Here is a 16,583-nt window from a genome sequence, read left to right as displayed (position 1 = left end):
TTGACCCTTAAATTAAAGTTTGATGAGGATTATCTGCTCCCACTAATTTCTGATTTGTGTGATTTGAGTTATTTTGGCAGTTATCCAAGGCTGAACCTGCAAGTGACCACAATAGGAACAAAGCAGCTGCAGGAAGCAGATACAGGCCTCGCTGAAGATGGTGCAGTCACTGTGAAGGTGAAACAATATGATGAGTGCTACTTATTCTGCATTTACAGACTTACCAACACTACTTCAGTTTAGTTATTGTGATGCTATGCATTTCTCCAACCACCATTTCATGAGAAGGCCTGACCCCTGCAGCAATAGCATAGGCATGTATACAATGCTAAGGCATAATATCTATTGTAGCTTATTGCTTAAAGAAATGCATAATTACTTGGCCACAGGTGCAGGAGTTGGGTTGCTGGGGAAGGACAGGACTGAAGGTAGAGTACTGCATGTTGGATGGGATCACAATTACTGGAACAGCTCTATATTAGCTCCAATTGCCCTATACAAGCATTAATGTTCTGTAGGGTACTGCTAGACCTAGCTGACATTTTGAAGTTTTCTCTTACTATAGTATACATTTAAACAAAGGGAATTCCAGATTAGAATTAGCCTATATGTACCTTAGATTAGGTTGCATACAATTTCTTTCTTAGCTTTTCACCAACAGCCTCTAGAAGTCCTAGTTTTCTCTTGATTGATTCGTCACATTGTATTTTCACCATCAGACTTTGCTAACATGGGTTGTTGCAGAGTAGTGGTGACTGGGCTTTCTAGGACTCCAGGATATTTTGAAGGATCAACACTCGTGAGTAAGGAGCAGTCAAATGTCAGCCACATTGCAGAGGCAAGTACTCCAGAGGTCATGATAGTTCACATGGCCTGGCAAGTCTTACTGAAACATCACTTTTCCCGTTAGTGATAACTTCTATCTGTATTTTAAGGTCATTTTCTGGCTGCATATAGACATCACAGATTTGTTATTGGGGAGACCCAATTTGAAGACAGCTGTAGGGACTCTGTTTTCAGAAGAGTAAAGGTCTTCCACCATCACTGACAAATTATGCACCAAAGGTGTAACTTTTATAATTTATATCATTAAGAGAATTCAAACTACAATCTTCTGAAGTCACCATCATATGGATCTAATAACTAAAACAAAATACATCTAAATAAAGCAGATCACTATATTATCCTTTGCACCTTTCTTGACATTTCTCTGGAAAAAAGTTTGGTAACCATCCAGTTTCCCCTACAACCATTAATTGCTGCAATACTAAGAGATCACACTAGAAAAACATAAGTAACAGCATCATTTAGAATCAAAACATCCACCCACTCCACAACTTGAACAGTTTTTTTTTTTTATTTAAACAAGGCTGTTACATAATGAAATGGCAGACGTGTAAACCTGCCTGAAGTTGTGTCCCTTGCTTTCTTGAAGACTCCCTCAGTCAGGGTGCTAGGCAGGCTGTGTATGAGGAAGTATTCCCATCAGACATACATATTTACAAATGGTTTCATATATGGTTACCACAAGTTCTTTCTGGATTTTTTTTTATGTAGAGAGCAGAGATGTCCAATGGTAGTTAGAACATCTCTTGGAATTCAATTTAAGTGCTCTAAACATTTCTGCAAGAGTCTAATCAAACATAGAAGAAAGTGAAGTACCATTCAAAAAAATTAAAAAACTCATCTAAGCCACTTTAACTGTGAGTGTTTGTACTGTATTTTTTATTCTACAGAATAAATTTGAGGGAATGAAGTGGAGAAATGTATTTTATAGCCCTGAAACTTACCTAAGAAGCTAGAAACTATACATCCTCTTTCCTTTTATCTCAATTTCAAAGAGGAAATGCACTTTCTGCTCCAATGAAGGTGTGCAAATCCTCTTATGCAGGCAACCATGTCTGCCTCAGCCACACCTATCATAATCCATGGCCCAAACCATGGGCTTCCCTCATTCTCAATGGAAGCAGTCACAGCTGACTGCATAGAAGAGGGGATTTTGTATCTTCTGTTCTCAGAGAGAGAAGTCATTGACCTCTGGTCAGATTCTTGGTAGAAGAACTCATTTCTGCCTCCTCCCAGTCTCTCCTCTCAGCAACACTCCACAGAGCATGGGAAAGGGATGATAGACAACAGCAAGACCCCTTCTACATCCCCAGACAACAGAGGGGGCAATATTTACCTGGTGGATCTTTACAGTTAGATTCTGGAGCTTTATACCCACAGATAAATATCCACACCACCACAACACAGGATTTACTGTTTTCTTTATCTTGTACCCATCAGGGTAATAGGTGGAAACGTTCTTTGCGGAATGACAGAAATTTGGGGCAACTGTTGCCAGCAAGTGGGAAAGTCAAATCCACTCTCTACTGCACTCAGTTGATGGCAAGAATATGCATTGGAAGCACATAATGCAAAAATTATCCACAGGAACTCTACAACATGCTGGAGCCCAGCTGCACAAGAGTTGAGCTATTAAGGGGGGGGAGGGGAGTCACCTCAGAAACAACCCAATTCAGCTGTAAGTACCTTATTACAGAGAAACTAGTACTACATTCAGCTCCCCAACATTCACTATTGTCAATACCCCACCCTGCTCCAAGTCCGCCATTCCAGGAAAAAAAACCCACCACACACACAAGAGGATGCTCTGAAGGGAAGACAATGGTGGCTGTGAAGAAAGCCTTCTCTCCCCTACAGCGTCTGCTGGAGCGTGGGCAGGGAAGGAGCACAGGCTGTGTGAGAGTGAGAGAGAGAGAGTCCCTGACATTGTTTCATATGATCAGAAAGGAGAACTCCAGCCCCCAGGGAATCAAACGGCAAAAGAAATTACCTCATTATTAGATTCAGATTCTGACTCTGTACTGGACTCCACCGTGCATTTTTGCTGTAGAGAAGGGGGAACAAACACATGTTTGTAAATATAAAACAGCACAAAGTTTATTTTGAAGTTGATATAAACAGGACCCATTCTCAAATATACTTAGGAAGTTTGCTGATGCTGTATTTTTCTAAACTTCCATTACACAAAAGAACTTCTCTGAAAAAAAGCTCAAATTTTCACAAAATAAACCTGTGCTGACCTAAGAAATTTCAGGTTAAGGGGATTTTTTTTTTAAAGTCATAGAAGAAAGCTGTTTCTGTTGCAGGCTCTGAACCACTCTTTCAAGTTTTGTTAGCTTGATTTTTCTTTGGCCATCATTTTAAATTGCATCCAAGTTACAAAAGAGGAGTTAGTGTTTATGGCAGTGTAACCACAAATAAATAGCTAAACGACATCTATAACAGCCACAGCTTTTCCAGAGGATACTGTGTCTACTCAAAACTACCAACAAAAGTAAGGGTTTTTCACGCTGCAGGTGGTAACGTGTTACAACAAAGCTTAAACTTCTTCGTCATAATAATTTAAAAAACAATACTAGCTGCCTATTTAATTTTAAAAACAGCAAAGAATATCCACCTCCCTTTCCATTTCTTATAAGGAGTCTTGACGTTTAAATCTCCTCAGTGTGATAGATATGTTTGCTTTGATCTGCTTAGCTCTTGGAAGTTCAGGGGCTCCAGACTGCTGGCCCCATGCTTGCCTGGGGTCCCTAGGGACAGGTCTGTCCACCATTAGGGAATTTTTTCCCAAGAATCCAGTATAACATTTTGCAAACCCCAGTTTAGGAATCACTGCTTTAGGGAAAAGGGGTGTTAGGGAAGCTGCACTGTTCTGCTTCTATCCCCACTATCACTATAACTCCATTTTCCAGGATCGACCTAATCCCATCTATACCTGCTCTGGGTTGTCCACCCCCAGCACTTCTTCCTTCTCCTTTCTTTTTCTCTGCTGAAGCCATTCTGCTCCAAGCAGCCTCAGCCTGCTCCTGTTTTATAGGCATGATTTCTCCGTCCCCGTCTGCCCTGCCCCTCCCCTCCCTAATGCTTCATCTACTTTTCCCCACCACCCTTACATTCCATAAACAAATTTTCATCAGAATTATTCAGGAACCACACTGTGATTTGATCCTGAAAGAGAGAGCCATCTCCTTTCCCATCCCTCCTGTGTATCAGAGCTTTCCTCTACCTCTCCACCAGTTTCCATATACAAAGAGCAAAACTGTACCTCAACCTAAATTGCTTTTAAGATAGAGTAAACTGAAGCAATGAAAAGAGGGACAAATGAAGTCTTTCTATGAGACCACAAAGTGGGTGTATCACTGGTAAAAGCTGGAGACCCTCCTTTTGAAAATGGCAGCTGAAGACAGAAAACCTCAGTAATACACAGATGAAGTACTCAGAAAATAAAAGGCATCACAGTTTTCTATTTACATGCATCACACTTCTTCCCTGTAAGTTTTTAATATAAGCTCAGTTTTGCAGGAAATCTGCACAGATAGAAAGTCTTGGTTTGGCACATTATGCTTTCTAACCACTTGTATTAAGTCCTTGAAATCTATCCCAGCTGGTTGCCTGAGTACTGCACACCTTTCTCATTAGTGTTAGGAAAATAGATTGTTTTTTCTTGCCACTATTTTCTACAACATTTGCATGACCCATATTTTGCAGAAAGTTCAGCAAAGGAGACCTGTGTACCCCCGTGGAACCTCACTGCAGAATCAGGACACAAGTGTCTTCAAATATATTTCAGATTCTTGCTCATTCTCACTAGATAGGAAACTTGCCTTAGGGTAGTTTCTTCACTTTGTGTCTCACTCTGGATGGGATCCACAAAGGGACTTAGGCATTGCAACACTGAACATCACGGCACCCAACTTTCAGGTGTCTAGAAAATCAAAGGAACAACACTGTGATCCACAAAGCCAAGTTAGGCAAGTTGGCTCCCTATACAATGAATGGGGACTGACAGGCACCCTAGGAATGCAAATCACAAAAGCCAGCAAGCTTGTTGGGGAGCCGCCTAAACCAACCAATGGGAAATGCCAACAAAAGGGGTTTCCCCACCCCTCTCTCAGAGGGGGCAGCATAAGTCCAGGCTCTAGGGAGGCACCTAGCTCTGCTAGTGATCCACAAATGGGCACCTGCTGCCTGGAGCCATTGTGGTAAGTAATGAAGAGTGGCAGAACAGGGGGACTGGGCCCAGAAACTCCCACCGCCCAGGTGGGTGCCCTAACCACTGGGATACTGAGTCCTTCCTGCTCCTTGGCCCAATGACTGTCTAAGCATTTATCAACAGAGGATTTAACAGGAGAGGCTGAGGGAACCCCACACTGGCCTATCCCATAGCTCGGTGCTTAAAGCCCTCTCCTGCTAGGTGGGAGCCCTCTGGCAGAGAGGGGGAAATTGAACCTGGATCTCCCATATCCCAGCTGAGGGCTCTAACCACTGGGCTACACATTATAAAGTGAAGGGTAGCACCTCCCCCTCTGGATTTTGAATGGGCTCCGAGCACACCTATCAGATCAGGCTCCACACATGAATGCCCATCTTCCACAGGCACTGACTTTCCAATGTGCCAGGGGGTGCTGGACCCCTGGCTCTATCCCAGGCCCTGCCCCCACTCCACTCCTTCCCCCGAGGCCCCACTCCCATCCTGCCTCTTCATGTCCCCCCACGCCTCTTCTGGCCCCACCTCTTCCCACCCCATTCCTCCCCGAAAGTGCTGTGCCCTTGCTCCTCTTGCATGCCAAGAAACAGCTGATCGTAGTGGGCAGGAGGCACTGGGAAGGAGGGGGAGGTGCTGATCAGCTGGGCCTGCCAGCAAGGAGGAGGTACTGGGGGGGAGGGGAGACCTGATAGGGGGGCTGCCAGTGGGTGCTCAGAACCCACCCTTTTTTCTCTATGGGTGCTCCAGCCCGGGAGCACCCATGGAGTTGGCACCTAAGCCATCTTCCCCTGGTTCATGGATCACTTTGGGGCTTAGGTGGGAGACAGGCATCCAGTCACCTAGCAGGAGGCAGCAGTGCACATGCCCAGAGGCAGAAACAGAGGCAGCTGGGGAACTTTTACTCTGGAAAATTTAGGCACCTGCAGGGTTGAGCAGGAGTTCTGTAGATCACAGTGAACGCCAAATGGGACAGGGCTGCTTCAGTACTTTCCTGGATCCCACCCTTTGTACCCATCAGCAGACTCTGCTTTTGAAAATGGCTGCTGCTGACAGCAAATCACTAAGAATTTAAAGGAGAAGCTCACAGAAAAAGAATACCACAGTCACATAGCTATGTACACCATGCCACTTTTCTAATTCCTTGTACTCATTTCTTCTTTTCTTCCTTCTATCCAGCTCCCCTTCCAATTCCCTTTTCCAACTGACCTCCACCTACCTTCCTCTCTTCTCACTGCCTCTCTCTCTCTTCTTCCCTCTGTACCATTCTTTTCTGTCGCCACTTTCTCTTTCCCCTTCTCCCGTAGTTGGGGATTGGATTGATGGTTCTTTTGCACCTCTAGATTCTCTGACTACTTTCACAAGAGCATAGAGATCAGTGGGATGGGAGAAGCAATAACAAGGATAGAGCAGCCTTCACAGGACTTACATACCCAAATTTGGCTCAAGGCTGGGATATGGGAGCTGAAGCCTGCCATGGTAAGTGCTCTGCCCTACAGCTGATTTCAATAAGTGTGTAATTACAACTATTCTTCTTTCAGTCATGCAGCTCTGTGTGAATCTGTTTATCTGAATCTCGCAAGATCTGTCTACAGTAGGTAGCTAATCTATTGTGAAAACAGTTCTCAGCAACTGGTCTGTGTGAACTGGTGCTTAAAAAAGTCTTAATTGCACGTGTAGAGGGGTCAAAACCGAAATAAAAAAGTGTGGTTGAGTCATGGCAGAAGCAATGCAGAACAGGATTTTGTTTTGCCTACTAAGCAGAAAGAAGGGCTAGCAGCAGGGATATACAGGCACAGAAACACTCTGCATAGCTGCACCGAAAATTATGGCAGTAATAAGACTGAAACAATCACTTACTGTCACTCCTAGTGGTTCCTTATCTTCCTTGGGAAGGACTGTCCTCTCCATACAGAGCTCTGTCAACTGTGATTGGCCCTGAACCCCTCTGGGACTGGTACTCTCTGCCTTTCCATCAGCTTACCCGGTAAAGTCCCCCAGTCATATTGAACAAACTAGTCACCTCCCCACATTTCCCAGAGTGGTCTGACAGATGGGAGCTGCAAGGAACAGCTCTCCCAGTGGTCCAGTTTGGAACTACACCTTCCATTGCACCTTTCTGTTTGAACACCACACATGGATCATTACACTCTGCTTAAACAATCACCACAACTGGAAATATGGCACAGCTGTGCCTCAGCTGTAGAGTATCCCTTGGTTTGATGGAACATTATCTGGCACATTAACCATACAGGCTATTTGTGTTGTGTTAGTCTGCCTACTGTGAAAGGCAAGCAGTGGGGAGGGCAATGTATGTAGTTGTAGGAAACTTTATCTGTGCTGTTGCAGCTCTAGAACTGGCTGGAGGGCAGAGTTCAAGCCTTGAGAGGTAGGAGTTAGCGGAATTGCAGCTGAGACTGACTCTAGACTGTATGTTCTTCAGGAAGGACCATGTCTCCCTCCATGTCTATACAGCACCAAGGCAGTGGGACCCCAGTTCCGATCGAAGCCTTTCAGAGTGGATTTGAAGGGCAACTTGTAATGTCACACTGTGCTTACTTGAGACCTTGGTTTGTTGTTATTGCCTTGTTTGTTTTGCTGAGCCAATTGAAGTCATTTAGTTTTACTGAAGGAGCATGTTTTGGCTTAATTAGTACCTGGAGACATAACAGTGAACAAGGCTTCCAACTCACTATCTGTTTGGGAGGCAGGGGACTCAAAGACAGCTTGTTTCCACTCCCCACCCGGACCAAAAAAAAGAAGAAGAATTCTGAAGGTGCAGCATGATGTTAAAACTTTAGTACTCCTTACACAGCTCTTCAACCATTGGAGGGGGGACACCACATTTGGGGGTGTATGGCAGGCCAAGAAGTGGTCAAGGAAGGATTAATCTAGCTGGAGAGTATTCAAAGAGCTGGGAGCAGGGCCGGCTACAGGCACCAGCCAACCAAGCATGTGCTTGGGGAGGCACCTTGGGGCGGGGCAGCGCTCAGGTGTGGTGTGTTGTTTGTTTTTTTTTGGTTCGGTGGGGCAGCTGGAGGGGTTTTTTTGTTTGTTTTTGTTTCCGACGGGTGGCGCTTGAGGGGGGCGTGTTTTGGCAGCGTGGCGCTCAGGGGGGAGCGAGGGCTTGGGCGGCACGGCGTTTGGGGGGCAGGGCTTCAGGCGGCGCAGCGCTTGGGGGGGCGGGGGTTTGGGCGCCATGGCGCTGGGGGGGGCTTCAGCGGCGCGGCGCTCAAGGTGGCAGGGACTTCGGGCGGTGCGGCGCTTGGGGGGTTGGGGTTTCGGCAGCATGGAGCTGGGGGGGGTTGGCGGCACTCACGGGGGGGTGTTACCGCGGGGCGGCGCACTTTTTTTTTTGCTTGAGTCGGCAAAAAAAGTTAGAGCCAGCCCTGGCTGGGAGATGTACTTTATTGTAAGAAAAGAGAACATGTTCCTGTCTCCAAGTTAGGCCTAAGCATTACCTGCCAGAGTCCCCCATATAAAATCCAGACTACTTCTAAGGCTCCTTTCTCCCTTTCCTCTCAGGCCAGGTCATGTATACTGTGTATGTTGGAAAATTAACTTTTCACAGCTGCTACCCTGCACTGACCATGTGCAGCTGTGGTCCTTCTGCTAAGAAGGTTAACTGTTGCGCCATCAACCTATAGGCAGCATGTGTGTATGCTCCATCATGGGGCCCCTCACAGATGGACTGGAGCTAAAAGAGACTTGTCTACTAGTTCACATTGCAGGGCTGGCACTGGCTTGCTCCTCTCAGTCCCCCGGTGTAGTGCTGAATACCATTATTTCTTTTGCTGATCAGGTATTAGGAATCTTTATACATCTTCCATTCATCAGCACGGCACTTTTTACAAAATTGTAAAATAGGTCTGTACTGCAGTAAAAGAACAGTAAGTGCACAATGAAGCACAATAAGACAAAATAACATATCACAATTATCTGAATTCATTGGAAACAGATGTAACATACACAAGCCCAGACCAGCTCAAGGAGTCAGACAGGTTAGTGATGGGCAATCACTCATTACCGAGTATGATCATTTTGCATGGGAGTTATGGGTCCTCAGGTGGCTAATAAGGCCAATCCTTGAACCACAAGTTCTATTATAATGAGGGCAGATGTTTTCAGGCTCAGCAGGAGGCAGTTGACCATGACTGGGAGCCAGTGGCTCCTTCCTCCTGCACTTCTTGTCCTCTTCAGCTTGTTGGCGAGTAAGTTCAAAATGCACGTAGGACTTCACTCCATTTTAAACTATAATGGGCAAGTGTCTCCCAAGTGTCAATATTACACTTTTTTAGGTTGTCCTTCAGCAAGTCCTCATAACGCTTCCATTGGCCACCCACGTTACGGCTGCCCACCCTTTTCCACCCTTCTTTCAGCTGAGAGAACAGGACCTGTCATCCGGACAACTTGACCAGTGCAGCGGAATTGCTGACAGATGATCATTGCCTCGATACTGGTGGTCTTTGTGTCTTCTGGAACACTAATATTGGTTCCCCCTTCTTCCCATTTATCTTCAGAATCTTATGAAGGCAGCGTTGATGGTGCCTCTCAAGGACTTTGAAGTGGTGTCTATAGGTTGTCCAAGTTTCGGACCCATACAACAGTGTTGAGAGAATAACAGCTTGATGAAGAAGCAGCTTGGTGTCTGTTTGAATGTCATGATCTTCAAAAACCCTGTGCTGTAAACGAGAAAAAGCTACACTGGCACATGTTGAATTTCTGCGTCAATATCTGCTTTGGATGAAAGATGACTTCCGAGGTAGAAGAAATGATTGACATTCTCCAGTGCCACTCAATTGATTTTGATAGATGGAGCATGTAATACCTCATTTGGAGAGGGCTGATAGAGCACTTTAGTCTTCTTGATATTAAGAGGAAACCACGACATGTGTAAGCATCGGCAAACACATTCAAGATAGTTGAAGATCTTTCTCAGAGTGGGCAAAGATTGCATTGTATCAGCATACTGAAGTTCCACAATAGGTGTTATGGAGATCTTACTCTTGGCTTTCAGCCTGCTAAGCCTGAACAGTTTTCCGTCCATTCTGTAAATGATTTCAATGCCAGCTGCAAACTTCCCAGCAATTAGGTAAAGAATGACGGCAATAAAAACCGCAAACATGGTTGGAGCGATGATACAGCCCTATTTGACTCCTGTTTGGACTTTGAAAGGTTCACTCTGGGAGCCAGTGCTGATCAGAGCAGTCGCTTTCATGTTATCATGAATCAATTTTACGACATTGATGTATTTATCAGGACATCCAATCTTAGAAAGTACAGTCCAGAGGGCACGGAGATTCACTGAATCAAAGGCTTTAGTTAGATCAATAAGAGCAATGTACAGCGGTTGGTTTTACTCCCAACACTTCTCTTGCAGCTGTCATGCTGTGAAGATCATATCCACAGTTCTACAACATGGTCAGAAACCACCCTGTGACTCTGGTCAAATTTCTTCTGATGGGGCAGAAGGCAGGTTGCAAGGATCCGTGCCAGAACTTTCCCTGCTATGGCTAGGAGGGAGATACTACAATAATTTCCACAATCCACTTTATCCCCTTTCTTGAAGAGTGTGACAATCAGGGCATCCCTCATTTCACTGGGCATCTCCTCCTTTATCCACATTTTAAGGATAAGCAGGTAAAGCTCCCAAATTAGCTGTGGTCCACTGTCTTTAAAGATTTCAGCAGGGATCCCATCTAGCCCTGCTGCCTTGTTCTTCATCTGCTTGGTGGTATTGTGTACCTCATACAAATTGGGAGGGTCTCTGAGCTCATGCCTAAATGGTTGTTGAGCGATTTGCTCAAGGATTTCATCTGCTACCATAAAATTATGCTTAAGGAGATCTTCAAGATGTTCTTTCCAGCAAGAATTGATCTCTTAAAATGGAGTGAAGTCCTGCGTGATGGTTCCCCGCATTTTGAACTTGAAAGGAGTCTCACACAGGCATCTTCCAGTTTTGGGGAAAATTAACATTTGCACAAGTCAAAAGTCCAGTGGTGATCAGCAAGTGGTGACGGGAACAGGACAGTGAAATCCAGAAGTTCCTAGTCACAGACTGACACACAGGCGGTGAGTGTGTGATACAATCATCCTTCTCAAGGATTGAGGCGGGTCGAGCATCTCGGCAGCTGCACCCATGACTGAGCAGTCCTTTTTAGGATCCACTCTGCCCACCCCGCATCAGGAAGGGGTTAGAAAAGGTACTCTAAAAAATAGTCTTGCCTCTATTTTTTCCTGGTTGGAGAGCCACATCCAGCAGGATCACCACCTCAGCGGTTGAATATATAAGAAACTTTTCAACTTTGGAACATATGTACCCTGATGGACAACTCAAACAGCGATGTACAGCCATTATTGCCTGTGAATTGAGTTGGTTTGACATCGATATTGCTGCTTTGTCTGAAACTAGAAGAGCTGATGAAGGACAGGTGAGGGAGGAGAAAGGAGGATACACCTACTTCTGGAAGGGAAAATCTATAGATGAACCCTGATTGCATGGAGTGGGCTTTGCTATAAAGAACAAGCTTGTAAGGTGCCTCTCTGAAGTACCAGTTGGCATCAATGAGCAGTTTGACACTCCGAATGAGGCTCCCCAAAAATCAACAGGCAACTATTTGTGAGCGCCTATGCACCAACACTGGATGCCGATAAGAATGTAAAGGAAGATTTTTATTCTCAGCTGGAAACCATTTTATCAGAGACTCCTACAGAAGACAAGATCATCCTTCTCGGGGATTTCAATGCATGTGTTGGACGAGACTCAGACCTGTGGAAAGGAACAATTGGGAAAGAAGGAGTTGGCAAAAGCAATTCAAATAGATTTCTGCTCCTGACCAAGTGTGCTAAATGTGAACTTATTATTACAAACACTCTTTTCCAACAAGCGGAAAAGTTCAAAACATCTTGGAGACAGCCATGGTCAAAGCACTGGCATCTCCTCGACTACGTCATAGTTCGTTCCCAAAATCATAGTGACATACTTCTCACAAGAGCAATGACAAGATCTTCAAACTATCTTGAATGTGTTTGGCGATGCCTACGCATGTCTTGGTTTCACTCTTAATAGCAAGAAAACTAAAGTGTTCTCTCAGCCCTCTCCAAATGAGGTATTACATGCTCCATCTATCAAAATCAATTGAGCGACACTGGAGAATGTCAGTTTCCTCTAGCTTGACTCGTTAGCACTGAGATCCCACTTTGTAAGGCAACTCCCATCTTTTCATATGCTGTGTAGTTATACCTCCCTACTGTATGTTCCACTCCATGCATCTGATGAAGTGGGCTAAAACCCACTTCAGCTTACACTCAAATAAATTTGTTAGTCTCTAAAATGCCACAAGGACTCATCATTGTTTCTGCCTTGCAAAAGCAGCAAAGAGTCCTGTGGCACCTTATAGACCAGGGGTAGGCAACCTATGGCACGTGTGCCGAAGGCGGCACGTGAGCTGATTTTCAGTGGTACTCACACTGCCCGGGTCCCGGACACTGGTCCGGGGGGCTCTGCGTTTTAATTTAATTTTAAATGAAGCTTCTTAAACATTTTTAAAACCTTATTTACTTTACATACAACAATAGTTTAGTTATATGTTATAGACTTATAGAAAGAGACCTCCTAAAAATGTTAAAATGTATTACTGGCACGTGATAGCTTACATCAGAGAGAATAAATGAAGACTCGGCACAGAACTGCTGAAAGGTTGCCAACCCCTGTTATAGACTATAAGGTGCCACAAGACTCTTTGCTGCTTTTACAGATCCAGACTAACACCCCCTCTGATACTCTGCCTTGCAAGTCATCTTTCATCCTATAATATATGCTTTAGTTCAAACAGGAATTATTTTTTGGGAAGTTCTATGGTCTGTGTTATACAGGAGATCAGACTGGATAATCAGAGTGGTCCATTCTGGCCTTAGAATCTATGAATTGTTGAATAAAAGAGAATTAACCCTTAAGGTGCTGGACTCAAATTGTGCAAAGCCTATATCTAACAAAAGTGTTGTTTATTTAAGTGGCACAGTTAAAAAACACAATTAGGACTAATCTAATGAGTGTAAAGTACATATGGGAGTGCTAAACTGCAGTGTGGGACCAGGGTGTGGATTTTGCTATCTGATTGATTTGTATGTGCAGGCTCCTGTGCTGATGCAATTACCGGAGTGGGGCCAAGTCAGCCCACATCATGTCATTTAAATTGGTCATTAGCCTAGCTCTTTTCTAATCTACTGAGTATTCAGTAGATGTCAGATTTTTATTTCATTTTTACTGTCCCCTAATTTGGCTTTTTTTACATATGACATTTTTTTTCTCTTTGGAACAATTAGATAAGAGGCCATTCTGCTCTGTTACACCAGTTACATCAGCATAACTGAGAGTGGAATTTAGCCCAACCTGCCATATGCCGCAATAGGACCAGAAGGGATGTAACTTTTTACCCACATGACACCCTGCTGAAGTCAATTGCATCCTATAGGGTCACAAGGTTCGCTCACATGGACCTGATGGCAGGATAAGATTCCCGCTCCCACACTCACACTCTTGGCAACTGCACTTACAGCTGCTTGGTTAGTACTGTCAAGAACAAATAAAACTAAAAACCTCACAATGTAAACGGTCAGAGTTCCCCTTCAAATCAGCAAGAACTGGCAGGGCTACCCAGCCTCACACACTCCCATGAACATGTATCAGTCCGGCTGCAAATTCTAATCTCCCACCCATTACTATGACCAGAATGAAAAAGATGTGCATGCTGGGACGTGTAGTCCTTCTCTGCGGCTCTGTCGTGGGGTTCTGGGCTGTGCGGACTGCACTTCCCAGGCGGCCCCGCGGCGGAGGGCGGGGGAGGGAGGTGGTTACCCGGCGGGGCGGTGGACGCGGCTGGCTCAGTAGCGCTAGGCGGTGGCTCAGCAGCCCGCTCTGGGCGGTGTGTGGCTGTCTCGGGATGTCGGACGCGGGCGGCGGAGGTCCCGGCGGGGGCGGCGAGGAGGGCGGCCTGGAGGTGCCGGGCTCGGCGGTGCAGAATGTGGCCGATGTCTCGGTGCTGCAGAAGCACCTGCGCAAGCTGGTGCCGCTGCTGCTGGAGGACGGCGGGGAGGTGCCGGCCGCGCTCGAGGCGGCGCTGGAGGAGAAGGGCGCCCTAGAGCAGATGCGCAAGTTCCTCTCCGACCCGCAGGTGCACACGGTGCTGGTGGAGCGCTCCACGCTCAAGGGTGAGAGCCGGGCCGGGCGCCGAGCCGCTGCGGGGGAACCGGGGTTGGGTTGGGCGGAGCCTCCCTCCGCTGCAGGTGGCAGCTGCCGAGCTGGGGGCAGCTGCCGCTTTGTGCGGCGCGGTGACCTTTGTTCCCCCGCTCCCTGTGACAGGACTGGGCGAGCCTGTGACTCCCCACATGCACATACAGGGTACGTCTACACTATGGGATTATTCTGATTTTACATAAACCGGTTTAGTAAAACTGATTGTATAAAGTCGAGTGCACGCAGCCACACTAAGCACATCAATTCGGTGGTGTGCGTCCACGGTCCGAGGCTAGCGTCGATTACTGGAGCGTTGCACTGTGGGTAGCTATTCTGTAGCTATCCCATAGTTCCCGCAGTCTCCCCCGCCCCTTGGAATTCTGATTTGAGATCCCAGTGCCTGATGGGACAATAATAATTGTCGCGGGTGGTTCTGGGTAAATGTCGTCAGTCACGCCTTCCTCTGGGAAAGCAACGGCAGACAATCATTTCATGCCCTTTTTCCCTGGATTGCCCTGGCAGACGCCATAGCCTGGCAACCATGGAGCCTGTTTTGCCTTTTGTCACTGTCACCATATGTGTACTAGATGCCGCTGACAGAGGCGATTCAGCAGCGCTACACAGCAGCATTCATTTGCTTTTGCGTGATAGCAGAGATGGTTATCAGCCGTACTGTACCATCTACCATGCCACTGTAAATTGGCAATGAGATGATGGCTACCAGTCCTTCTGTACTGTACTGTACTGTCTGCTGCTGTCATGGGTGCCCCTGGCTGAGATCGGCCGGGGGCGCAAAAGACAAAAATGGGAATGACTCCCTGAGTCAATCCCTCCTTTATGGCATCTAAAAATAGAATCAGTCCTGCCTAGAATATGGGGCAAGTGTACTAGAGAACCAGTGTATCAGAGAACCAGAGAGCACAGCCGCTCCGTGTCAGATCCTGCAGAAATGATGAGCTGCATGCCATTCACAGGGGGTGCCCCTGCAACAACCCCACCTGTTGATTCCCTCCTCCCCCAGCCTTCCTGGGCTACCGTTGCAGTGTCCCCCCATTTGTGTGATGAAGTAATAAAGAATGCAGGAATAAGAAACAGTGACTTGTTAGTGAGATAAAATGAGGGGAAGGCAGCCTCCAGCTGCTATGATAGTCCAGGCAGTACAGAATCTTTTCTTTACACATGAAGGGCGGGGGCTGATGGAGCTCAGCCCCCTGTTGCCATGATGAATATGGTTACCAGCCGTTCTGTACCATCTACTGGGAATGACCGCGAGGCCAGCCAGAAGCACTCATGGGCTGATGATGAGGACTGATACCAGTCCTTCTGTACTGTACCATCTGCCACAAGGCTGATGATGACAATGGATATCAGTCATATTGTACCATCAGCCACCAAGAAGGGGGGGGCGAGGATGCTACAGTTCACTGCCGTAGCATCGCGTCTACCAGCAGCATTCAGTAGACCTAGAGTGACATTTAAAAGAGTCGAGACGATTTTTTTCCCTTTTCCTTCTGGGGGTGGGTGGGGGGGTAAATTGACGAGCTATGCCCTGAACCACCCTGGACAATGTGTTTGACCCTACAGGCATTGGGAGCTCAGCCAAGAATGCAAATGCTTTTCAGAGACTGCAGGAAGTGTGGGATAGCTTGAGTCCTCAGTCCCCCCTCCCTCCCTCCATGAGCGTCCATTTGATTCTTTGGCTTTCCGTTACACTTGTCACGCAGCATTGTGCTGAGTCCCCGCTGTGGCCTCTGTCTGGAGATTTTTTAAAAATGCTTTGGAATTTCATCTTCTGTAACGGAGCTCTGATAGAACAGATTTGTCTGCCTATACAGCAATCACATCCGTACGGTCCATGCTGGAGCTCTTTTTGGATTTGGGACTGCATCGCCACCCGTGGTGATCAGAGCTTCATGCTGGGCAAGTAGGAAATGATATTCAAAAGTTCGCAGGGCTTTTCCTGTCTACCTGGCCACTGCATCCGAGTTCTGATTGCTGTCCAGAGCGGTCACAGTGGTGCACTGTGGGATACCGCCCGGAGGCCAATACCGTCGATTTGCGGCCACACTAACCCTAATCTGATATGGTAATACCAATATTAGCGCTACTCTTCTTGTTGGGGAGGAGTACAGAAACCGGTTTAAAGAGCCCTTTATATCAATATAAAGGGCCTCTTAGTGTGGATGGGTGTGGTGTTAAATCAGTTTAACGCTCCTAAAATCAGTTTAAACGCATAGTGTAGACCAAGCAGAGTGAGGGGCGGGCCTGTGGCCTTTCGCTGTATCTCCACCCCGTCCC

At 46.4% G+C, this 16,583-nt stretch overlaps 1 protein-coding gene across 1 annotated transcript in view; it reads left to right on the top strand.

The window, feature by feature from the left end:
* Positions 1 to 13,914: 13,914 nt before the first annotated feature.
* LOC123369411 (cytoplasmic dynein 1 heavy chain 1-like) overlaps positions 13,915 to 16,583 on the top strand; it is an 86,896-nt gene continuing 84,227 nt past the window's right edge. Inside the window, exon 1 of the mRNA XM_045014979.1 lies at positions 13,915 to 14,260. Coding sequence (XP_044870914.1) covers positions 13,993 to 14,260 — 268 coding nt within the window. The 5' untranslated portion in view covers positions 13,915 to 13,992. The remainder of the gene's footprint in view (positions 14,261 to 16,583) is intronic.

Source organism: Mauremys mutica, chromosome 4, assembly GCF_020497125.1.
Source record: "Mauremys mutica isolate MM-2020 ecotype Southern chromosome 4, ASM2049712v1, whole genome shotgun sequence".
Taxonomy (NCBI): domain Eukaryota; kingdom Metazoa; phylum Chordata; order Testudines; family Geoemydidae; genus Mauremys; species Mauremys mutica.
Note: the sequence above shows the minus strand (reverse complement) of the source record. Positions and strands in the feature narration are given on the sequence as shown.